At 33.3% G+C, this 23,741-nt stretch overlaps 1 protein-coding gene across 1 annotated transcript in view; it reads right to left on the bottom strand.

The window, feature by feature from the left end:
* Nucleotides 1–16,876, bottom strand: part of TOP2B (topoisomerase (DNA) II beta 180kDa) — a 39,955-nt gene extending 23,079 nt beyond the window's left edge. The window contains exons 1-17 of the mRNA XM_004692277.2: nt 16,713–16,876; nt 15,668–15,758; nt 14,269–14,332; nt 11,039–11,184; nt 10,404–10,501; nt 9,616–9,828; nt 9,014–9,187; nt 6,953–7,054; nt 6,733–6,870; nt 4,839–4,977; nt 4,383–4,540; nt 4,056–4,181; nt 2,809–2,919; nt 2,620–2,725; nt 1,395–1,504; nt 993–1,085; nt 795–909 (exon numbers count right to left, since the gene is read on the bottom strand). Coding sequence (XP_004692334.1) covers nt 795–909; nt 993–1,085; nt 1,395–1,504; nt 2,620–2,725; nt 2,809–2,919; nt 4,056–4,181; nt 4,383–4,540; nt 4,839–4,977; nt 6,733–6,870; nt 6,953–7,054; nt 9,014–9,187; nt 9,616–9,828; nt 10,404–10,501; nt 11,039–11,184; nt 14,269–14,332; nt 15,668–15,755 — 1,981 coding nt within the window. The 5' untranslated portion in view covers nt 15,756–15,758; nt 16,713–16,876. The remainder of the gene's footprint in view (nt 1–794; nt 910–992; nt 1,086–1,394; nt 1,505–2,619; nt 2,726–2,808; nt 2,920–4,055; nt 4,182–4,382; nt 4,541–4,838; nt 4,978–6,732; nt 6,871–6,952; nt 7,055–9,013; nt 9,188–9,615; nt 9,829–10,403; nt 10,502–11,038; nt 11,185–14,268; nt 14,333–15,667; nt 15,759–16,712) is intronic.
* Between the last annotated feature and the right edge of the window lie 6,865 nt (nt 16,877–23,741).

Below are 23,741 nucleotides of genomic sequence, written 5' to 3'. Positions count from 1 at the left end.
GGCAACAACAAATGTTGGCAAGGATGTGGACAAAATAGAACTCTCAGAGTACTGTTGGGAATGCAAACTGATCCAACTACTATGGAAAGCTGTGTGGAGTTTCTCAAATTACTAAAAATGGTGCTACCATATGACCCAGCAATTCCACTCCTAGGAATCTATGAAAAGGACACAAAAACAATCCAAAAGAGAACTGCACCTTTATGTTTACTGCAGCACTGTTTACAATAGGTAAGATATGGAAACAACCCAAATGCCCAAAAATAGAGACTAGATCAAGTAGATGTGGTATATACACAAAATAAATACTAGTCAGCAATCATAAAAGATAAACTCATTACTATTCACAGCAACATAAATGGAGCTAGAAGGGATTATGCTCAGTGAAATAAGCCAGAAGGATAAAGAAAATTATCAGATGGTTTCACTTATCGGAGGAACATAGGGGAACCAAATAAGGGATCAGGAAAAAAAATTAGCAGGCAATTATACTCAGACACAATCTGCAGGGGAGAGGTATCAAAACGGGAAGAGAAGAAGGGGAAATGGTAATAGTTCATGGGTGATTTGGTGGGGGAATTTTTATAGGGACTACCCTGAGAGGAGAAACTATATACTGCACAAAAATGAACAATGATGTAAAATATATTTACATATATATTTACATATAAGTGATAATGAAATACCTCAACAGCAACTTCAGAATTTTACAATTATTGTAAGAATGGCTGAAAGTACATGAAAATGAATTATACTCAATTACATAGATATCAAACTTTTTAAAAGCCACTTACCATCAACTAGCGATGGTATAGATCTTTCATTGTCTGAGTTTGAGAAAAGAATCAATTCCTTATTGATGAAATCATTGTAGGTCAAATGCTTTGTTGCTGTACCATATAAAAATTGCTAAGAGGAGAATTATATTGTCATTATTACTGCATGAATTTTGGTCTCGTTCTACCCCCAAATAACCACTCTTTACAACTAACCTCTGGCAAGCCATGTAACCTACGCTGTCTCCGATCTTCCATGAAATTTGTTAACCACTCTTTTCTGTCATCAATCTTCTTCTTACTGAATGCCTAAAGGTAACGATTTGACACATTAAAATTTCACTATAAAATTAAAACTTTACAAAGGCAAATATCTATTAATTTCTGAGAAATTAAGGGCTTTTCCAATATGCCTTTACTGAAAATACATTTGAACACAAACATTTCAATTAAAGAACTATGAAAGCAGACACAATTTGGCAGTAGTGGGGCAACACTAAAATTAAATAGTATGGACATTAAAGTACAAAATTATCATAGGAACCAAGACTACGAAGAAAGGTATGGTAGACAGGAGGATGGATATTAGGAAAGATATTTCAATATTAACTTTACTACCAAGGTAATGGCAGCATCATCTTCTGGACCAGCATATCTAAACAAAATACGATGCCTTTCCATATCAGCAAAATATTCCTTTGCTTCTTTAGCTGTACTGGTGCCCAACCCTGTACAATTTGAAAAACAAAAGTGAATGTAAGCTGGACAAAGATAAAATACTATATTATCTCACTAAAAAGTCAAACTTAGAAAAAGTAGAATGGTGGTTGTTAGGGGCTTAGAGGTAAGGTAAGTGGGCACATGTATATCATAAGGTACAAACTTTCAGCTACAAAATTAATAAATTTTAGGGATCTAATGTACCATGATGCCTACCATTAATAACATCACACTGCAGATTCGATAATTGCGAAGAGTAAATCTTAAGTGTTATACACACACACACACACACACACACACAGCATAACTATGTGAAATGATGGAAGTGTCAGCTTGATTGCCTTAACCATTTTACAAAGTATACACATATCAGCTATCATGTACTTCTTAACAATACATAACTTTAATCATCAATTATACCTCTGGAAGTTTAAAAAATATTGGGTGATGAGGGGATTATTTCTGCCTTTATTTCCAAAGAAAGGTCTGTATATTATAAAAACATTTGTTGTACCATTGAATACAGAGCTTATACTCCAACATTTAACCACTTTCATCCTGTATCCAACAATTTAAAATCAAATGTCCCTAAGGTTTGCTTTCACGAAAATCATGTCATTGTATTATAGCCACACTGCTGTTGCTCTCAATGCTCCTTCTAAGTTAAAACAAGCTGTAATAATTTTCAACCAAAAATGTATCTGATCCAATTGATTATAGGCTCAATAAATACTCTACTACGACTTTTCTCGAAGATTTATTTTTTTTTTTATGCATGTAAGAGCTGGGGGGTAGGCCAGAGGTGTGGGGTACATAAGGGTATGTATGAGAGGATTCACCAGCGACAGAGTGGGGAGCAAAAAAGGCAGCTATATTTTATATAGCTACATATAAAATCTCTGGAAGTTATATCAAACTAAGAGTAGGAATAAAAAATGTTAAATGAAACAAGATGTAGTGCAGGAAATAGTAATTTTTAAGTACATAGGAAGCTTACTATCTCACTCTACTTCACTGAAATTTTCTCTAAAAATTAGCAATAATCACTTTTGTAGTCAAAGACAACTTTAATAAGCTTATATCAGTAGAAACTTTACAAATTTAATTATTTTAAAATACAAACCTTTGTAGTATTTTATTTTCCAGGCTTTCTGGTTTTCAATATGTTTTTTCCACTCATCAAATTCAGGAATACTGTAGAAGGAAAGTTCCTGCTTATTTTTGCTTGCCTTAAATTAAAAAGGAAAAAACAATTAAGTTTTTCTGCTACTCTTAAGACAACAGTATAAAAATATGTCAATGTAAAAACTACCTTTACAATAGGAGTAATAAACTCTTCAAGAAAACCATGCTTCAAAAGTGATGGCCAATTGTGATGGATGAAGTTAATAAGTAGACCTTTTATGTGAGAACCATCTTGATCCTAAATAAAAGTTAGAAAAGAATGCTATACTAATTTTATGAAATATATAACCAAAATTATATACATATGAGCAGAGGTAAAATTCCAAATTATAACTGTGTTTTACGTAACACTGGATACTCTAAGTGATAACAGTAAAAAAATTAAAATTCAAAGGATATAGCTGGTGACAGACTGAATCTTCCCGTCACATACTATTTGATCTAAGAGTTTACTCAGATGTTATTAAAAGAATAAACATACACACACACCTTAACACATGATCATAATGCACTTTGTTAGACAATGGATGAGAAATCCATAAAGTGTATGGTCCCAAGGCATCTCATGACATAAAACTGCTCAATTACTGCTTAAAGCAATGTATAGCAACCTCACTGGAGTATGTTCTCTAAAAATGTTTTAAAGTATAGTATACAAGAGACAAGCAGTTGTATATCATGACATTTTAATTTTCAGGTTCTTTCCTAAGTGCTGCCATTTTACTACTAAAGCCCTCCAAGTTTTTTTGTTTTTTTTTTTTAAAGATTTATTTATTTATGCATACAGAACTGGGGTACAGGCCAGAGGCTCGGGGCGGTGAGAGGCTTCACCAGAGACAGAGTGGGGAGCAGAACAGGCAGATCGACGAAGTACACTGCTGAGGGGAGCAGCGGGTGGGTCAGGAGAGGTCTGCCACGCCATGTGGTCACCTCCGGGGCAGGCGGGAATCAAACTCATGTGGAAGTGGCTTTAGCTTCTCAGTGCAGTGCTTTAACCCGCTGTGCCACCAGGGAGGGCCCCCTCCAAGTTTTTTAAGCATCCCAAATTACATCATCATATACAAATAGTAACCACTGTCTTTTTCACTTAAAATTTTCACCAGCTTTTCAAGGTATGCTTTAGCCCCATAAAAGTACGTGCTCTATTTTTTTCCCTATTTATTGCATTTGAAAATATTTTAAAAATAAGTAATCAAAAAAATAGTTACCAATAAATTAGATAATATAAAATGTACACCATACAAACAGCACCAGTAAGATAATGTTTTCTTTCCCATTTTTATTTATACTATCCTTGGAGCAAGTTTCATAAATATCAAAAGGAAAATATAAAAGAAATAGGAGTTTTAAAGTTGTGGCAACTTTCAAACCAACCTGATCAGTCATAATCATAATCTTTCCATAGCGTAAAGTTTTCAGAGATTCTGCATCATCGTAACTTTTCTTGTATTGTAGACCAACTATTTTAATAATATTGTTTATTTCTGCATTTTCCATAATCTGCAAAAAGAAAAAGAACTGAATACAGTTTGTTGAAATATACAAAAGTGAGCTCACAGTTACATAAAAAAGTCTACAATTCATTCCTACATCTTCATCATATACCCACATTTGCTGTATTGACAGGAAAATTTAAAAACATTTCTTTCTCCATAAGTCCTTAATATAAACTTTATATAGTGTAACACCACAGAGACATACCTGCTTATGAGAAGCTTCTCGTACATTAAGAATTTTTCCCCTAAGCGGAAAGACTCCATATCTGTCTCGCCCAATCACACCTAATCCAGATACAGCCAGTGATTTGGCAGAGTCTCCCTCTGTTAGTATTAGTGTACACTCCAGGGAATGTTTACCGCCTGAAATTTAAAATGACATAGACTCTAAATTACTTAATTTACCAATGAGAAAAAAGTCCTAATACAGTAATAGTGAAATACTGTATGAGTCATCTGATGTCAAAATCAGTAACAGCTCAAGTATGACCTTATTGAATTCTTATCCCTGAAAATTTGGTATATGTGGGAATTTTAATGAATTAAAAGTATACTCTGTACAAAAAATCACATATTGATAGTTTAATTTTATGTGGGAAGTAAATTTTTATAACTGGATAAATGAAAACAAATCAAAACCCTTAAAAATTCTAAATCTTACCTGCATCATTAGCATCATCCAATTTGGGAATACCTTTGATTTTACTATACTTTACTGATGAACACTTCTTGTTCAGCTGACTCTGAGCCTTAAATTTCACCCAATTCAGGATACTTTCTACAATGCCACAGTTAGAGGCCTAAAAATCAAAGAATAATGATATACAAATAAACCAGAAGTTCATGTACTTAGCTAAAACTAATAATAGTACTTGGAATCTGTGCAGTTGTAAGCTGTTATAAGGCAAATCAGTAATGATCATGATAATGCCTGTCTATAACTCAGGTAACTATACACAATGATCTATTGTACTGAAATATAAATACATAAAAAGGGCAAATTCAATACAGATGAAAGTTTTATTATAGTAGACTCAATTAGAAATAAACATAACTTTGGGCCCTCCCTGGTGGCGCAGCACCAGAGAGCAGTACTGCAGCCACTTCAGTGCAAGTTCAATCCCCACCCTGGTGGTGACCCACATGGCGCCACAGACTTCTCCTGACCCTCCCGCTGTTCCCCTTAGCAGTGTAAACTTCATCAATCTGCCTATTCTGCTCCTCACTCTGTTTCTGGTGAATCCTCTCACTGCCCCTGCTCCTCTGGCCTATACCCCAGTTCTGTGTACATAAATGAATCTTTAAAAAAAGAGAGAAACATAATTTCAACAAAAATGAGCTTTAAACAAAAGTTAACAAAACAAAAGCTAGTCTACCCATGAAATTACCAGCTGGAAATTCTAGCCACTTTTATTTCTGAGACATGCATGTGTATGTATTTATATGTATGTGTGTTTGTATGTGTAAACCTTTAAGGGAATATTCAGATAAACTCAAACAATTATGATGGGTTCTTTATTCTTTAAAACATTTGTAATGAGTATTTCAACTTTATATACTGTGTGTCACCCTGCAGTGTTAACCCAAAGAGAAAAAATAAAGCATCTCAAAGTTGGAAGTAGTTATTTTCCATCATTCGCAATAGTTTGATTTTAGGTGTATAGGTTTATATAATAATTTGGATTTATAAACAGGTAAACTGTGTTGTCACAACTAGCTTAATCCACCAAGTGTAAAATCTACAATCAAATCACTTTATGATGATAACTTATAAGGGCAGAAATTTGGGAAAGCATTACTTGGGTAATTTGCATTCAGAATTCATTATGATTAGATTTAGAAGTACTATTTCCATAAGCATAAAATTAAAACTTGAAAAACAACGTTGTAAGACTCTACCTTTGAAATTCCAATACTGGAATTTGATAAATACCTTATCTCTATTGCAATTATAACACACACCTTCACCAAACTATAATGATGTATTCATCTTTACATTCCCAGTAATAAACATATCTAAAGATTTTATATAAGCATTTTTAATGTGTTAGTTGATGATCTTCTTAATGAGGAACTAAAGCAAATCTTGTTCACACATAACGAATTATAGGAAGTTATTGGAAAGTACAAGGTGAAGTTATAAATCTACTTATTACACTTCATGTTGATTCAGAAAGCTTAAGTAGCCTAAGTAAACACATGTAAAGTAAATGAACATTTTAATATGTAGGTTAATGGTAAATTTTGTTATAAACATATAACTGCAATAAAAACAAACCATATAAATAACAAAAATTGCATGAAGCTGAAAAGAGGAAACCTGGCTTTATAATGGTCACACATTTAGTTATATAATTCCCTAGTTTAATCCCTGAGAAAATAATTATTCTATGAAATAGTCTACATTTGAAGTTTTCAGAATTCAGCAAATTAATCTGCAGTATGCCTAAGCCCATAGTTACTATGAGAGAACTAACTGCAAGTAAATAAATCAAGAAAACTATGCCATTAACTCTCAACAAAACCACACTTAAAAAAAAATTTTTTTTACTCACTGCTTTAAAAAACTTTTCTGACAGCTGGCATTTGGACCCAAAACTTTTGGGCTGCAGAGTCATGTTTTCCTTAGTCTGAGAATCAAAAGTTGGATTTTCAATAAGGCAATTAATAAAAACCCATATATGGTTTTTCACCTGTTGAAACATCAAAAATAAAGTGTAACCATCAGAACTGATTGAAATTAAAAAATAACAGAATATATAAAATATTACTTACTTGAAATGGTTTTACTGATACACCAGCTTTGTTCTTTTTCTTAACTACTTCAATCAGTTTACCAACAACCTGATCTACTACATAGTCCACATGGCGTCCACCCTAAAGAGGAAAAAAAATATATGGAATTCAACTTTTCTAAAGTTAGGGCAGCAAAATTCTAACATATTCATTTTTTTTACCCTAGAATAAGCAATTAATCTTTAAAACAACTTTGTAAAATCAATACTGTTTTTACAAAGAAGTGATGAGTCAGAATGGTAGTTATAATTTTTTAAATAATGTCTTCTTGGTCACAGAACCAATCAGCCAACTCTAATGCTATACAAAATAAAAAAACAAGTGAATTCAAAAGACAGAGGAAAGTGAGAACAAATAATGGCATGGGTGGTAGTAATAACATAAGATTTAAAATTAGGAACTATTGCAGCCATTGGCAGTAGTATGGACTAAGTTCCCTCAATAGACCCTCTTAATAGGCCCAGAGAAGGCAACTGACAACCCTGGTATGAAAGTCAGAGTTAGTCAAGGCTCTATGAGATGAAGGAGGGTACTTAAAGAACTCAGGTTGTTTGGGGATAAGAGTGAGAGCCCTGAAGGCTAGCAGAAGCTTCTATTCTTGCCAAAGTACGTAGATTCTTCCTAGTCAAAGAAGAGATCAGTATGCTTCTGCCCATTAAACTGAAGAAGCAATCACCGCTGCCCATTAAACTGAAGAAGCAATCACCGCTCTCCTTCCCATGACCTAGAAGAATGTAGTTTGTTTCACTCATTTTTAGGCTTATCAGAACACATGTTCTAAGAGTCTCATCTTTGCCATCAATATCTGCCATGTAAAGTCTCCTCCTACCTATTCTTGATGCCCCAGTCCTTAAATACAGAATAGTCCTGAACTTTAGAATTCAAAATCATGATGTGAATTCTCCACATATATATTATTTTATTCATTGTTTCTCCTTTGATAATCTGTTTGATGCTGCTTTGAATCAAACAGCCCTAAAGAACCCAGAGGGATATGGGATAATTTATTTTGTGCCCCAAAGTTGTCTACCCTGTATCCTTTCTTCCCTTTTTCTTTATTAACAAATCTAGATGTTTGTTTTTAGTTGATAATATACCCAATATAAAAGATTCACCAATTTAGACTCTCTTGAAATTAGGGGTAGCCACTCTACTCAGTAAGATGTTAGCAGAGGTCCACTTGATGGAGCTTCCAAGAAAGCAATTGTATTTTCGATAAAAAAAGGCAGATATAATTGACATATACATTTGTGCCATACCATTCCCTAGTCTTCAAATTCAGAAATGAAGCACAGAGGTGTAACAGGCAGGAAAGTCACATGGTACAAGTCAAAGATGCACAAGCCAGAAAGAAATCCCTGATCACATTGCAGAGCCACAGCAGCAGCTGAAATTGCCTACCCCATCCCCAATTATGAGAAGAAAATTTAATTCTTTACAAGTGTGAGTCAATGATATTAGGGGTTTCTATTGCATGAAATACTATGCAATCATGACTGGTGCTGTTGCCAGATTTCTATTAACTAAAGATACTGATAATAGAGTATAAAAAAAGTGACCATTAAGAAAGTTAATATTTGAACAAGAAGGAAAAACCATAGCTTCAGATTATTCTAAGATATGTATTGCTTAATTTTGTATAATGGCCAATAGATGAATGATCTTAAATAAGAATTTTTCATTTTGAAATCCAAGCACTTACAGAAGAGGCTTTAATGATAGATAACATGTTGTATAATCTCACCTTCCCCAGAAAAATTCATCTATTATTTGTTCTTCTACACTCTAAACCCAGAATAAGGAATGTGGTCATTCTAAACTTCACAAAATACAAATTTTTCACCTATAAATACTAATCATAATTTCTCAACGATGTTTAAGTAAATTTCAAAACGGCCATTTCAAAGAAAATAAAGTTTCATCTTCAGAAGTCAATTTTGATTTTACAAAAGCATATTTGGTTTTTTGTTGTCATTTACTTTGTTGTTTTGAATAAAACATTTTTCCACTGACTTGGAAACAAAGAATTATCATACTTACTTTTGTTGTTGCAATACTATTTACAAAACTTATTTGCTGGAATCCTTTTTCACTCAATGTGAGACAAACATCCCACCTTTCATTTGCAAGTTCATGAATAACTTTCAGAGCCACTCCAGTTTCATCCAATTTGTCTTTCACATAAAGATCTACATAACTGCGAAATCCATTTACCTATTAATTTGGAAAGCAAAAACAATCACACTGACAGCTCAACTAGGTTAATGCCATGAAGTACTTCAATAATTCATTTCCCCTCATTCAAAAAGGCTCTTATTTTGCAAATCCAAATATTCACAACTTTTCTACTCTTAAATTCTACCCTTCAAGAAGTAATTCATTTCCATGTATACTTAGTAAAGACAGCTTATAAAGGGACAACAGTTAAACTACTGTAAAATCTTCCTTAAAATTTAAGATTTTTAAAAGCCAAAGTAGATATCCCCTGACTTAAGATAATGAACAACTGTGGGGAAAAAGAAGCTTCTGATCAGACAACAAATTAGTGATTTTTTAATTAACTTAAAATAAACTGATAACACATGACAACTGACCATCCTGAAGGCAGAAGATATAGGACTAGCTATTTTGGAAGCACTTACAGGCAATTTCTTTCCATTAAACATGACCTTGACTCCTTTGCATGAACCAGCCAAATCATAAGCTCTTCTGGTCATAAGAGCCACAATATCCTTGTCAAGTTTTTCCATCTTAAATTTGGACAAATCTGGCTGGAATGTTATGCATGTGTAATCTTCACCATCAAAATGTTTAATTTTAGCTTCAGAAGTTTTCATCATATTATTCATCCATGTCTTTAAAAGATAACATATTCAAACATTTGTACATTTCTACATTTTATAACATGTAAACATTCAGTTCCTGAAAATATATCCATTTACCACAACTATATCCATTTTCATAACAAACCAAACAAATCTTTGAAATATTAGAGATGAAAAATGGTAATATTAGAGATGAAAAAATTCTAGCTAATACTACTTAACAACCTCCTGTGGAAAATAAGCAAAACTGTACAACTTTATATATTGTAAGATATATTTTAAATTCTTCAAAGTATAGACAAAATAAAATTATGACATTAATCAGTGAAGAATTTTTCAAACATGCTAAATGTTGATTTTCATTTCAATTAATCTGGAAGATTCAAAATATTTTTATTAATGCAGAAGAGTCTGATAAGTAAAACATTTTGATTTAAAGTAAAAGATATGCTTGTATAAAATCTCCCAGACATTCTGAAATCTTTACTCTGGTGCTTTAATTAACACTTTAAAAAGTTATACAGTTATCAGTGCAATTTATTTTATTATCACAGCAAAACAAAATATGATAGTCAAAAATGAAAGAACTAGACATTCTATCATACCTGCTTAAAACTATGTTTGTATTCTTTACAAGCAGTTTCTACTGTGAACTTTGTACTGAAAATATTACAAAGTTTTGCGCCATAGCCATTGCGACCACCTGTAAAAAAAAACAATTGTGAAAGTTTTGATGACAATTTTTAACCTGTATCTTTTTGAAAGACCTGGCTTTTGTTTTTTGGTGAGGGTAGGGGCGAACTCTCAACCTACCGGTGCAACATAAATAAATAGGAAAACATTTTGGTTTGTTCAAAGTACTTTTCAACTCAATTTTCAAAGTCTGGGTTCCAAAGAAAACAGTTTAAAAGTGATCTAATTGATTCGACATGATACAGAGCAGATTCCACATACAACAATCACACATCTTACTTACATAAGTCTAATTCAAATTTCAAACTGTCAGCCAAGTTAGAATTACAGCAATTCCAGACAAATCAATGTACTACCATAGTCAAGTTTTTAAATGCTACTACCATAGCACTTATACTTTAGTGTTTTATGGATATTAATTCTGAAAAGGAATGTCTCACAACAATATACCCAGGTTTCCTTTTCTGCAATATTTTATATAGAGATGGTAAGAAATTTTGTTGAAAGCATTTTTTAATCAAATTCTGATCAGCTATTTAGAGTTTACCTGTTACTTTTTTCTCATCATCATCATAGTTACTGGATGTTAAAAGTTGTCCAAAAATTAAAGCAGGAACATAAACTTTCTCTACTTTGTGTTCTACTACTGGAATGCCTTTCCCGTTATTCCAAATGCTTATAATGTTAGATTCACTGTAAATAAACAAGTACAGTTTAGAGTTTAAAAGTATTAAAAAAAATTAATTCCCATAAAAAGTAAATCAATTCAAAATATATCTGCATTATTCTAGGTAAAACATCAATCTGTTACCAATCAGTCATCCTTCAAGAAAATACTTCCGAAGGGCACATATTTCTACCCCCAAGTCATAACTTAAGCTCTGTAAGTTACACGGCAAAAGTCCTCAAGAAAAGAAACTCTTCTCAATCTTCCAGAAAGCAGATAATCAATGAAGTTATTATAAGAAGTCAGCTACAGATTCAATTTTCTTGTCTTATATATTTTCCATGATCATCCTGCTTTACTCTGAGTGTATGTAAGATTTTGAAAGCTATAGTTTTACATTTTTCACCCCTAAATTAACAAAGATACTTGTTAGAGGAGTAACTTGCTAAAAAATGGTTAAAAATCTGGTTAATGTGCTTTCCACATTAGTTTTTAACTAGATAGATATCAACAAATAAGTTGTTTCAATAGTAACCATTGTTATATTCACTTAATGAATTTTAAGCTCCCTATAAAAATTTCATTCAAATTCTCTCTAAAACAGTCATCAAATTTTGGATGACATCCCTTGCTAATCTATTCTTATGCTTTCTACATCCATGGTTCTAAAGTTTTATCCCCACAACACAGATCTATTAAAAAAAAAAGGTTAACAGATAAGCTATGCTATATACATATATATATTTATATGTATGTCCTCCACAATATACCTATTATTGAAATTTAATCTCCTTTACCCAAAAGTTCATGCATACACCATGCATAAATAAAAAGAATGCTAAGTAAAAATGTTAAAAAATGAATGAAACTCAAAGGATATGAAAAACAGACAATAGAGAATACATAGTCTATAAAACATCACAACAGAACTTTTCTCATTTGAGCTCTGCTTTTAAATGCCTTTTTAGAATCTAACCTAGGCAAAATTGTACCTTTGAAACAAAATCTTAATAACTTTAAATCTGCAATATATGTAATAAAGAAAAAAAGAATGACTTATTGAAAGAAATTCATAGAAGACAATATACATGTATATACCCACATATATAATTCAAATAAAAGGAGAAAAATATCAGTAATGATTAATGATTGCAAACTAAAAATGTGGAAAAGTTAGAAATATGCTACTTTTATCCTTTTTTTCTGGTACAGCTAGAATTTTTTATAGTGAAATAAATTTTCTAACAGAAAGTTAAAATGAGGTAAAAAACAAATAAAATAAAAATGATCTGATTGCCATTAAGAACCAAATAAAACTGTACTTTTATATCTCTATTATACTCAGATAAATGTTGTTAAAGAGAGCAATAAAAGAACTAGTTACATAGAATTACTGTCCCAGAAAAAACACACTATTAAGAGTCATTATTCTGCCTACTGTTATTTAACAGATCGTTTTGCCATGATAGGATTCTATGGAAGCTGTTTTTTTAGTCTATGTTGTTAGAGTAATTTGACCAAAATAATTAAGATAGAAGAAACAATTTCAGCCATGTTCATCAACAATATATTGAAGGAAAACTACTTCTTCCATAGTTTTCAATCAGAATCTTTCAATTCTGAATTTTAAAAAAGGGTGTTGTTCAACAGCTGTTATGGTTAATAGGTTTCCTTAAACATGATATTGCTTTTAAATGACAATATCCTAAATAGAAAGAAATCTTGACAGTAAAAATTTCCCTAAAATAATCTTTAACTTCTGCATAAGTTAAAACCATTTAAATTCTCAAGAATTTGGATTCATTATAATCATAGAAGGAATCCAAATTTAAAAAAGAGAGAGAGCAGGCTCTCCCTGGTGGTTCAAAGGGTTAGAGCACGGCATTATGAAGCTCTTTGAAGCCCCTGCAGCATGAGTTTGATCTGGGTGGGCGGGGCGCTGACACACATGGTGCAGCAGACCTCTCCTGCTTTGCCCCTGCTCCCCTCAGCAGTGTACTTTGTCAATCTGCCTGTTCCGCTCCCCACTGTGTCTCGGGTGAATCCTCTCAATATCCCTGCACTGCTGGCCTGTACCCCAGTTCTGTAAGCATAAATAAATCTTTAAAAAAAAAAAGGGTGGGGGAATCAAGGTCCTCCTGGTAGTGCAAGTCAACCACAGCACTATGAAGCTATCTGCAACCACCAAAGCACCAGTTCGGTGTCCCACCACAAAGCTGGCCCACCTGGCACAGCAGACCTCTCCAATCTTGATTCACCAGCTTTCCAGTCTTGTCTCACCTGTTGTTCCCCTCGGCAGTGTATTTCAGTAGATCTGCCTGTTCTGTTCCCCACTGTCTCTGGTGGATCCTCTCACCCCTTGTAGCCATACCCCAGTTTTTGTATGCATTAATAAATCTTTTTTAAAAAAAGAGATCAAGAACTTCAATAGCACAGGTATATGGTAATATTTTCAGGTAAGATATAGCTAGTTCATGGTATAATCAAATGTAAATTATATTTTTTAGTGTATCATTAATCTTAAGTATGCTGTTGGAAATTAGGTTTTTGATAGTATTGCTAGAATCTGAATTGTTAAATTAAAATCATGCTAAATTACTAATAAGATTTTACAAAAGGCAAGGATAGAGGTGACAACTATATTGTAACTTAAAACTATTTTCATTCCTTTTCAGTTCTTTAAAAAAAAAAAATCACCATAGTGAAAGCTAATTAACTGAATACCTGGTATTCTATTAATGCCAGCAGTTTCTAATTTACAGAGAATATAATGACTAAAAGTCCAAATGCCAGTTACAAAAAGTAAATTTAACCTAATAATACTAGTGATCACTGTTGACCTTGATGAAACAGCATCCACAGCAGAAAGTGAAAAAAATGGCCTCCAAATGCTCCAATAAGGTAGCATTTGGAGCAGAAACAATCAAGAATGACAGAGCAAACTTTAATACAGTATTCTGGATAAAGAGGCAAAAATAATAAGGTCTCAGGTACCATGAAAAATAAGGAGTACTAACTGTATACTTTATTCATTTAAGGCATACTCATAAGCTGGGGAGTATCTAAATTAAACAATGTAGCACATATAATGAAACATGAAATATACTTACGGATCAATAGAAACTTTAATGCAGGTCATGTTCTTATCCCTCTGTTTATTGTCAGCTGCATTAACTACAAAATTAAATTTGTTGATGAGTAATAAAATATATACATAATTACATGAACTCAATACATGGACACAACTGTATGTGCATCACTAGATATATATGTTTAATAGTTATATTAGTTATTTTCCAAATACTCTTAAATTTTATATCAAGCCAAATTACCATGTCTTCTACCCCACACAAAAGGGAGGGGTGAACCGGTGATACATAAACACAAAAAAACCTCTGCGCTTCACAACCACTTCCAGGTGTAGAAGTTTAATTGTATTTTGACCTTGGTAACAAATAACTACTTTCTCTTGAATTCCTTCAATGAACTAGTGATTACACAAGCAATATGAGCTAAAAGCAAAAATTAACTTATTTTTGAATCACAAAGGCAAAGTTGTTAATATCCTTAAAAATCAAAATTCTAAATCCTCTGCACTATAACTGATAATGTATCTGTGTACATTAACCATTGCTTCAGTAAAATTTTTACCCAAGCTAGTTGTTAAACTGAACTTCAATCATAGTTGTACTATGTTTCTAATAAACACTGTGTGACCTAAAAGTAAAATCAAGTGGATAATTGGTAGGTAAAAGTTGAAAGGTTCAAGGTGACTTGGTGATGGGAAACCCACGGGGATTACAATTGAGATGGAAAAAAAAAAATGTACAAAATGATGTAAAAATAAACTATTATATTATTAAGAGAAAAAAAAAAGTTGAAAGGTTCAAAATTTAAGTAGCCAGTTTCCCAAAACTACCCAGAAGCTCAGATTGACTCACATAACTGTGCTAGCTCAGAAACTTCAAATGGGGGGGGAGAGAGGGAAAAAAATTAACTTCAAATGGCTCTGATGAGGTGACAGAACACAGAATCTTCAGAAAATCGCTGGCTACAAACATTTCCAAAGTGCATGTACTCTCTATGACTCAACTAGGTATCCACACTTCATTGTGATACAATTAATTTTGTTATTTGGAATTGATAGAAATCCTCAAGAAAAGCTTAAACTTGGTTGTGCAACAGAAATACCAGATTCAATGCTGAATAATATGATTTTTTATACAATGTTTCAACTCAAACTCACTGAATTTGCAACACTCACATTCTGTAATCTGTTTTTAACATGTCCCCCAAGATGACTGCACATACATAACTACATGCCCACTGTAGGATTAGTGATGAAACATACAAAGATATGCACTAAGAGATGAAAATCTTAGAGCAAGTGATATAAAATTTCTGAAGAACATTTCTATTCAGCTTAAGGTATATCAGAAATGTAAAATTATATATAATAACATTATAATGGCATCATTGAAACAGAAACAGTCTATCTTAAGTACTCACCCAAAATTTCATCAAAGATCTTGTATAATCCTGGCACAAAGGTAACCTCTCTGCAATTCATTCCTACATCTTCATCATATACCCACATTTGCTGTTTTGAGAGGAAAATTTAAAAACATTTTTTCTCCTTAAGTCCTTAATATAACTTTATATAGTATAATCCCACACATTCTGCCATTTATTCTGTAAATGCATAGATGTTCAAAGTAACAAAACATACCACTTCAGTGCAATCAACCTTACATTTATATTCAATTTAAATAACCTCAGAATTGAGAACTTACTCATTTTTTTGCATGCTTAAACATATATTTTACTTTTTTTTTTACATAAAATCAACTTTAATATAACACACCAAGAAATGCTGGCAAATGTTTAAATAAAACAGAGGGAAAAATCTTATTTACATTTTTATTTCATATTCTTTAGTATAAGGAGCACAGAATGAAATACTATGAACACAGCAGGATTCTGTAGTGAGGGGCGTAGCTTTGAATCTCAGTTCTTACTAGGTGAGAAATTTGAGCAAGTTAAATTTATTTAAACTTCAGAATCTTCATCTATAAATGCATATAATAGTAATTACATCCCAAAATAGTTAGAATCAAACATGTAAGCCAAGTCCTTAGTAAGGATTAGTCATTAGTATATATGTTTAAGTTCTAGCATTTAAACAGGAAGAACTTGAGAATTTTTTAAAAATTCATACTTCAACATGTCTTCCACCCCACACAAAACAGGGAGGGGTGAACTGGTGATTATATATCAACACAAATAAAAACATCTGTACTTTACAACCACTTCCAGGTATTAAAAGCAAAAAATTTAGGTTTAATTATATTTTTACCTTGGTAACAAATAACTACTTTCTCTATTTGTTTTTATCTCTAATAAAGACATTTCTACTTGTCTTGGACCTCTCCCTAGTTAGCTCATGACAGTCATGAAATTACATAATTACAAAGCATAGTATCACAAAGAATTCATCCAAAAATAGGAATGGAAATTATTTCCAAATTACAGTAGGTTGTAACAAGCAAATTACCTGTGTCAACGGCTCTACTGATCCAATGTATGTATCAGGACGAAGGAGAATGTGTTCAAGCTGTGTCTTTTTCTGATACACTCTCTCAACAGACAACTTCTTTGAAGAATCATTTTTGTTTGAAGTTTCTGAATCTTCTTTCTTTGCAGCATTGTTCTGATCAAAAAGAGTCTAAAATTAACCAAAAAATCAAATTTAAATAACCTACCAAGGGGTAAACTAAAATGTATATGGACACATGACATGAGTTGTCTTTTTAATGACAAAATTATCTTTTGAGATAACTTTTAAGTCCTAAAGAGAACACAGGTCTATTTACAGACAGTCTGGCTCCTTTCATAATCCAGTATGAAACTGCAGTTTTGACAAAAGTAAAAAAAAAAATCAGTCATCAGAATAACTAGAATAGTCTATTTATGTCCATTCAATCCAAAAATAAAATTTCCAAATTCTCTAAGATATCAAGTTAATTTTGTGGTTCTCAAAACTTCCAACGAATGTGAATTCTGGTTAGGTTACAGGTTCACAATGACCAAACCTGACTTGCAATAGGGATATAAGATTCCAGATACAAATTCTCTGCCATTAAATTCGGGAGAGTATATAGTAAAGGGGCAAAAGTAACTTACACAAAATAGTAACCTATGTAGTTAGTATATACTGATATAACTGAGAATACTAAGCATTGTTTATGAAATACAAAATTTTATACTTTTGTGGGGAATGCAGTAACTCCTTACATATTAGTTTTCTGTGCTGCATTACTGAGGCATGTTATAGTTTCAATTTCTCTGCTAGTCACAAGGAAGCAGAAGTTGGTGATCTCAATTCTAAACATTTCTACCAACAGATAAGGATTCCAAATTCAAATTCCAAAGGTACAGTGATTTTTCTATCTTAATAGCAGCAGAGCACACACTTCTCTCCTTATGGACTTAATGGCTGACAAATATGACATCCCACAAAAAGAAAAGTTTTATGATGGTCTATTATTTTTTCAATCAAAAGTAATTCCAGGGCCTCCTTGGTGGCACAAGGGATTAAAGAGAAGCACTATGAAGCTATCCAGTCACTACAGGAGTTTGATTTCTGGCAACGGAAGTGACCTACATGGCAGAGCAGACCTCTCCTGTCTTATCTGATGCTCCCCTCAGCAGTGTATTTCAATAGGCGGGCCTGTACTGCTCCCTACTCTGTGTCTGATAAATCCTCTCAAACCACCCCCCACCCCCGCACCTCTGGCCTATACCCCAGTTCTTGTATGCATAAATAAATCTTTAAAAAAGTTATCTAGGAATAATATATGTAACTAATACAAAGTTTGACAATATACTTAAAACAATTTGTGTCAAAATTTTTTTCCTAAGTGTCATCACAGATATTGAGGAAACAAAAGGAGAGGCATGATGCTAGCTGACACTATGAAATCATTAAGGAATATGTGTTGTTATAACAGTTAATAACACTGCATTTTGAAATTATTTAGATATTTCACATCAACTCAATTATATTAATTTCTAAAACTGCATATAAACTTTTAAAATGATTACATTTTAGTTATCATTATTGTATGGGTAATAAATTAAAAAATGGTTTTATTTTAAACTACTATGCTATAACTTAGATAAATGCTATGTTAGTAATCAGCTATTTTTAAAATGAGTAGTTTATTAAAACTACACCGTCTAATGAAAAGAATATATTTTCATTAAAATATAATTTTATATATTTATATTTCATTAAAATATAATGAAAACATAGTTTTCATTAAAAGAAAATTACACAATTAAGGAAAAGATATACATCCAATAAAATATCAATAAAAATTGTGAGAGGCAGAAATATGGTTCATTTTTCACTTTCTTTTCTGAGATGTTTTCTAATTTTAAAAAGAACACTAGTTAAGTATTTTAAAACCTTCACTCATGCTTGTTAAAAATGCAATTAAGTGATAATAAAATTGAAAGTTTCCTTTTTCTAAAGGCACTGTTGATACATATTACTTCTGAAGTCCCAACTTTTTTTTTTACCAGAATCTAAGCAAATCTAGTTAGATGAAAGCAAAATAAGACTGATGGCCTTGGCAGAATAAAATGCAGAGTTTACACTGCAGTCAGATTTGTCGTTTACTTTTCCTTTCTCAACAAATGATAGTTTGCAATGCCACTAGTCCACTGGTTCATTAGCAACAAACAGAGGTTTCTCTCCTGAGAGGTCTATGGGCTTTCTGAGAGAAACTTAGACTAATGGTCTCTTTCAGCGCCTGCTTATTAGCAGGAAATTGTCAACCGAATAAAGTTCAGTCCACTGAAAATCAGAATCTGGGAATAAAGCAAAAGAGAAATTCCCACCTACTTCAGTGGGTGATTCCCATCCTAGAATAGGAAATACAATTATCCTCAGCCTTAGAACTATGAAATTAAATGGGAAATCTGCTGATCACCTTCCCCAACCCTACCTCTCTCCCAGTTATAATTACCACTTTTAAAAAGTCACCCTATGATTTGGTGATGGGAGACCCAAAGAGATTACAACTGAGATAGAAAAAGGCACAAAATCATGTAAAAATAAACTACTATATTAAACAATAGAAGCCCCCCCCCAAAAAAAAGCCACCCTAAAAATTGCCTCCCTTAGGTGTGAAGGAGCTCAGTATCCGCACTATCAAGCTAAGTTATCGCCAGCCACTGCAGCACCAAGTTTGATCCCCAGCCAGGGAGCTAACTCACATGCCCCTGCCCTGCTGCTCTCCTCAGTAGAGTATTTCAGTAGATCTGCTGGGGTTTTTTTTTTTTTCTTCTTCTTCTTTTTAAAGATTTATTTATTTATGCATACAGGACTGGGGTAAAGGCCAGAGGTGTAGGGGTGGTGAAAGGATTCACCAGAGACAGAGTAAGGAGCAGAACAGGCTGATGGACAAAGTACACTGCTGAGCTGAGCAGAGCAGCGGTGAGACAGGTCTGCCACACCACATGGATAACCCCGGGGGCCAGGAATCGAACTTGCACTGAAGTGGCTGCGGCTGGCTTGCAGTGCTGCATACTAACCTGTTGCGCCACCAGGGAGGGCCCGGATCTGCTGTTTTGTTCCCCATTCTGTCTCTAAGGAATCCTCTCACCCCTGCTCCCAACACCTCAGGTCTAAATTCCAGCTCTTGTATGCATAAATAAATGAAAATAAAAACATCACCTGAGTAGCTCTTCAGTTTTAGCAGTGGCTTATAGTATTCAGAAGAGATCAAGAAAATAAAAACAAATCAACATATTCTATCTACAAATTTATAATTGTACCTCAATTTCATAGATAACTGAGAATGATATCTACTTGGCACCTCCAAGCAAAGAGAATTATACTCATTTTAAACATTGAAAAGCAGTTTTTTGATCCAAATTAATGATTTAAGCTTTTGTGTTCATAGTAATATTTGTACTATAGTAACTTACTAAGTATACCACATTGAATAAAAATTAACAATATGTCTTCAAAAACAATCAATTACCAAGAGCATTTCATTAAGGTTTAATAATTTGAAAACTTGTGTTTTAATTTTAATATAATATACTGTCTTAATTTGTGTGTCCAAATTACCAAACTATTTATGGCGGTAAATCATACTACCGCTCAGTTACACTGAAATACAAGTGGTAACATTTTTATTCACATAAAAATAAAGATATAAATATAAAGTAATCTTATATTAAATATTCTTCACACATCTGAAAAAGTTTTAATTCTATTCTGTAAGATTTGCACATATGATGTCATAATTCATTTTTTTCTAAAGTTTAAATGCTGGCTGCCAAATTAAACCATGAATTATTGGGTAGTTTATGACAAAAATATCAAAAAATAGTATGTAAATTATTTTAAAATATGAGTCTATTTTTAGCAGTTTTACAATAGTGCTATACTCCTACTAAAAGAATATGAACTTTATACCTATCCCAGATTCAAACTTTAGCTAGAATATTTTAAACCACCAAAAAAAAAATATTTTTTTCCCCCAGCATGAATCTGTTTTAATATCATGGGGGGAGGGGGTAAAAGCTTCCATATAGTTTTCACCTGTATAGCAAATTGGGCCCATCACCCACAGTTCCTTTTTCTCTGTGGGAGAATAAATTGATGCCAAAGAGGGGGAAGGAGATGATTTGCCAGTTGCTAAAAAGGAACTGAGCCATTCATATAACAGCACAGAAATCTCACCATCACCAAGCCAACAAGAATAGAACTAGCAAAAGCCTAGCAACAAGCCCCTTCTTCTATCTTCTATACAAATTCTTTAGACTTATTACCCTTTTGTAGTATCTCCCCTTCCTGACCCCAAAACTGCAATATTCTGATGTTAATTTTAATCATTACCTCACTTACATTAAAAATGGAAAGCACAAATTCAACTGAACTCTCAGGATACAAAAATTAACGTACAAAAAATAAAGTGTTTCTGAATACTAACAATAAATTACCAGAAAGATAGTAAGTAAACAACCCCATTTCTATCAATTCCATCAAAAAGAATAAAATACCTAGGAATAAATGTAAACTATAAAATTATTAAAGAAACTAGAAACTAAAAACACAAATAGATGTAGATATTCCAAGATCATGAACTGGAAAAAACAGTTAAAATGTTCATATTTCTTAAAGCAATCTACAAAGTCAACATAATCCACACCAAAAAGTCCAACAGCACTTTTCACAGAAATAGAAAAAAAATCCCAAATTCTGTATGGAATCACTAGCCTCCAGAACAGCTAAAGAAAATTTGAGAAAGAAAAAACTGGAGGCATCATATTTCTTGGTTTCAAGCTGTATTAAAAACGTTTTGTAGGATCCTCCCTGGTGGCATAGCAGGTTAAAGCACAGAACTAAGAAGCTAAAACCACTTTAGTATTAGTTTGCTCCTTGCCCTGGAGGTGACCCACAGGGTGTGGCAGACCTCTCCTGACCCGCCTACTGCTCCCCTCAGCAGTGTACTTCTTCTTTTGGCCTGTTCTACTCCCCACTCTGTCTCTGATGAATCCTCTCACTGCCCTTGCACCTCTGGCCTGGACCCCAATTCTACATGCATTTAAAAATCTAAAAAAAAAAAAAAAAAATGTGCAGTAATCAGAACAGGGTTTTGCCATAAAAACATATATATAAATAGAACAAAACAGAGGCCCTCCCTTGTGGCACAACCCGTAAGGTCACCATTGCTGACTGGCCAAGTCACTTCAGTGTGAGTTCAATCCCCCACCCCAGAGGTGATAACATAGCTTGACAGATCTCTCCTGACCTGTCTACTGCTCCCCTCAGCAGTGTACTTCATAGATCTGCCTATTCTACTTCCCCACTCCGTCTATGGTGAAGTCTCTCACCGCCCCTGCACCTCTGACTAGTACCCCACTTCTGTATGCATAAATAAATCTTTTGAAAAAAAAAAAAAATAGAAAGCCCACGAAAATGAACCCACCTATAAAAGACCTACATATGATCTATTAACTTGCAACAAAGGTGCCAAGAATATACAATGGTTAAAGGACAATGTCTTTCTCTATGGTGTTGGAAAAACTGAAGAGGTGTCTGTGCCTGTAAAATAGTGAAACTGAACACCTATCTTACACCAGATATAAAAATCAACTGAACATTCATTAAAGGTTTGGACTTAAAACCTTAAACCACAAAAACTGCTAAAAGAAAGCATAAGCAGTGAGCTCCTTGACACTGGTCTTGCTGATTTTTCAGATTTGAAAACAAGTGGAACTAAAATGATGCTCAACATCAAAGGTAAGCTGCAATAAATGAAAATCCAGCCACTAAATGGGAAAAAAACATATATTTCAAAGTTATGGAGCTGCTAAGGGACTAATGCACAAAACATATCAAGAACTTACACAACTCAGTAACCAAAAATCAATCCAATTAAAGAATATGCAGAAATGAATAGACATTTTTTTCAAATACTGATGGCCAATAGTATATGAAGGGATGCCTAAGATCACTTATCAAGAAAATGCAAATCAACACCAGAATGAGCTATCACCTCACACCTGTTAGAATGGCGAATACAAAAAAAAGACAAAAAAATAACAAATGTCTGGGAGGAAGTTGAGAAAAGAGAACTCAGGTTCACTTTTAGTAGGAGTGTTACACTACTGAAAACTGTATGAAGAGTTCTCAAAATACTAAAATAGAACTATCATATGACCCAGCAATTCCACTTCTGGGTATTTATCTAAAGAAAATGAACATGTTAACTGGGAAGGATAGATGCACCCTGTATTTTACTGCAGTATTACTGACTACAGCCAAGACATGGAAACACCATCAGTGGATGAATAGGTAAAGAAAATGTGGCATACATAAACACACACATGAATAGTATTCAACTATAAAACAAGGAAACTGCTATTTGCAACATGGGAGGACCTTGAAGACTACATGCTAAGAGCAATAGACATAGAAAGACAAATACAGTATAACTCAGAGCTATGGAGAACAAAGTGGCAGCTGGATGCCAGAGGTTAAGGTAGACAAATGAGGCATAAACTTCTAATTAGAAAAATGTTTTTTGGATATATAACATACAGCACAGGGATGTCAGTTACAACACTGTATTACATATTTGAAAACTGCTGAGAGGAATAAAAGTGTAACTGTATGATGTTAGACTTATTTATGATCAGTTCACCAATATAAAAAATATTTTTCTTCAAATAAAAGTAACAGAAATACTTAACCACTGGATTAAAAATAAAAGCGAAGGGGGACGGGGAAGCAGTGTGGGTATATAGCCATGAAATTCTTATGGCTCAAGTTTTATGAGAATCATGGATAATCTCAGTCTTTACAATGGTTCCATGCTACAGACACTATTATTATAATTCTCTTTCTACAGGTCTAGAGAAGTTAAAATATTTTCCTGAGGGCCCTCCCTGGTGGTGCAGCAGGTTAATGCACAGCACTAAGAACTAAAGTCACTTCAGCATGCCGTTGATCCCCACTCAGAGGAGATCCACATGGCACAGACCTCTCCTGACCCGCCCA

This window comes from Condylura cristata, unplaced genomic scaffold (genome assembly GCF_000260355.1).
Source record: "Condylura cristata isolate star-nosed mole 26May11 unplaced genomic scaffold, ConCri1.0 scaffold00033, whole genome shotgun sequence".
NCBI classification, from domain to species: Eukaryota; Metazoa; Chordata; class Mammalia; order Eulipotyphla; family Talpidae; genus Condylura; species Condylura cristata.
This window is presented reverse-complemented; position numbering and strand designations above follow the sequence as displayed.